This window comes from Perkinsus marinus (genome assembly GCF_000006405.1).
Source record: "Perkinsus marinus ATCC 50983 genomic scaffold scf_1104296968808, whole genome shotgun sequence".
NCBI classification, from domain to species: domain Eukaryota; phylum Perkinsozoa; order Perkinsida; family Perkinsidae; genus Perkinsus; species Perkinsus marinus.
This window is the reverse complement of record NW_003203013.1, coordinates 1-1,204: the sequence shown is the minus strand read 5'-3', so window position 1 is coordinate 1,204 and position 1,204 is coordinate 1. Positions and strand designations below refer to the sequence as shown.

Below are 1,204 nucleotides of genomic sequence, written 5' to 3'. Positions count from 1 at the left end.
CTTATCGTTCTCGCAGGGTTCCGCTCGGAAGCGAGAACCTGTTTTATGCAACCAGAAGTTTACGGAGTAATCAGTCGTTCCTTCACCAGAGCTCGTTGTGCGTATCACTCGATATAAAAAAGGCCACGTTATGAACAGCATTAATAACACTAAGGACGTTCCAGAGAAAAAGGAGTTCGCTTTGCACAGGAGCGTAGGTTACTTGTATATATTTTACTACCAGTTTGAGGGCTTGTTGTCAGTCTTCTGAAGGGTCGGTAATTTCTGAGACCACAGCCACTAGTAGTGATGTTGTTGACGCTGAGAAGGTCAGTAAGTGGGACTTGAAGACACAGACGCCACACGGAGGGCAGGTAGGCTTTGGTTGTGGGTGGTGATGGTCGTTTATGGTGTTGCTCGTCAGGAGTGGTCGGAGATCGGCAACCTTGTTGAGGACTTCTCGGTCACCACGAATGGTCTTGGTCCGGTATCTGAGGCACTGGAAGCTGCTAAGGAGGCGTTGCTGAGTAGCGTTGTGAATTTTGTGGCGCGGTGAAGTTACCTTTGATGGTCAGCCATCGAGCATTATCCTCCGAGTGACTTCGAGCCAGCAATCACTGACTTGGCCGAGTTCCTCTCTCCTCACGACTCAGCTGACATGCGCTCCCGTCTGCTGTTGGGCAACGGCGCTAGTGAGATGATCGATATGATATCGAGGTTGGCCCCGAAGGGTCAATGGAGACCGGGTGAGCAAGAATCTTCGTTTCACAAGATGCCTGATATCTTTCGACCGTTTCATGTACTCGTGCCTATTTCTCTGATGGACTTTCCACGTGTTCCAACTCGACTACTCAGTTCTTCATGTCATTTTTTTAATTCAGGTCCATTCACCACTCAGTATCAAGAGTATCGTCGGTCTGCAACCAACGCTGGTCGTGCCGAACTGCATTGGTCTGATGGTGGTGCTAAGCTGACGAGCATTGTGAACCCCTGCAATCCCACAGGCGACTATATGCACGTTGAGGAGATCAAAGAGTATGACTGCGAGGAGAGTCAAAGTCATAGTGTTATTAGGTACATCTCTGAGACGTGTGACGGCAACAGTTGGGTGGTGGTTGATGAGTCTATGCAGCCTTGGGCGGGCCCTCATTGGCGTGAAGACTCCCTTACTAGTCAGAAGGAGTTTATACAGGAGATCCAAAGGAAGAGAGGCATCAGTGTAGGC

At 49.7% G+C, this 1,204-nt stretch overlaps 1 protein-coding gene across 1 annotated transcript; it reads left to right on the top strand.

The window, feature by feature from the left end:
- Window positions 1-130: 130 nt before the first annotated feature.
- Window positions 131-1,137, top strand: Pmar_PMAR015220 (hypothetical protein; the record flags this gene model as incomplete). The annotated part of the gene is made up of 6 exons (XM_002768300.1): window positions 131-193; window positions 243-353; window positions 404-506; window positions 555-725; window positions 861-1,031; window positions 1,112-1,137. The coding sequence occupies 6 exons, from the start codon at window positions 131-133 to the stop codon at window positions 1,135-1,137; spliced, it is 645 nt and encodes a 214-aa protein (XP_002768346.1).
- Between the last annotated feature and the right edge of the window lie 67 nt (window positions 1,138-1,204).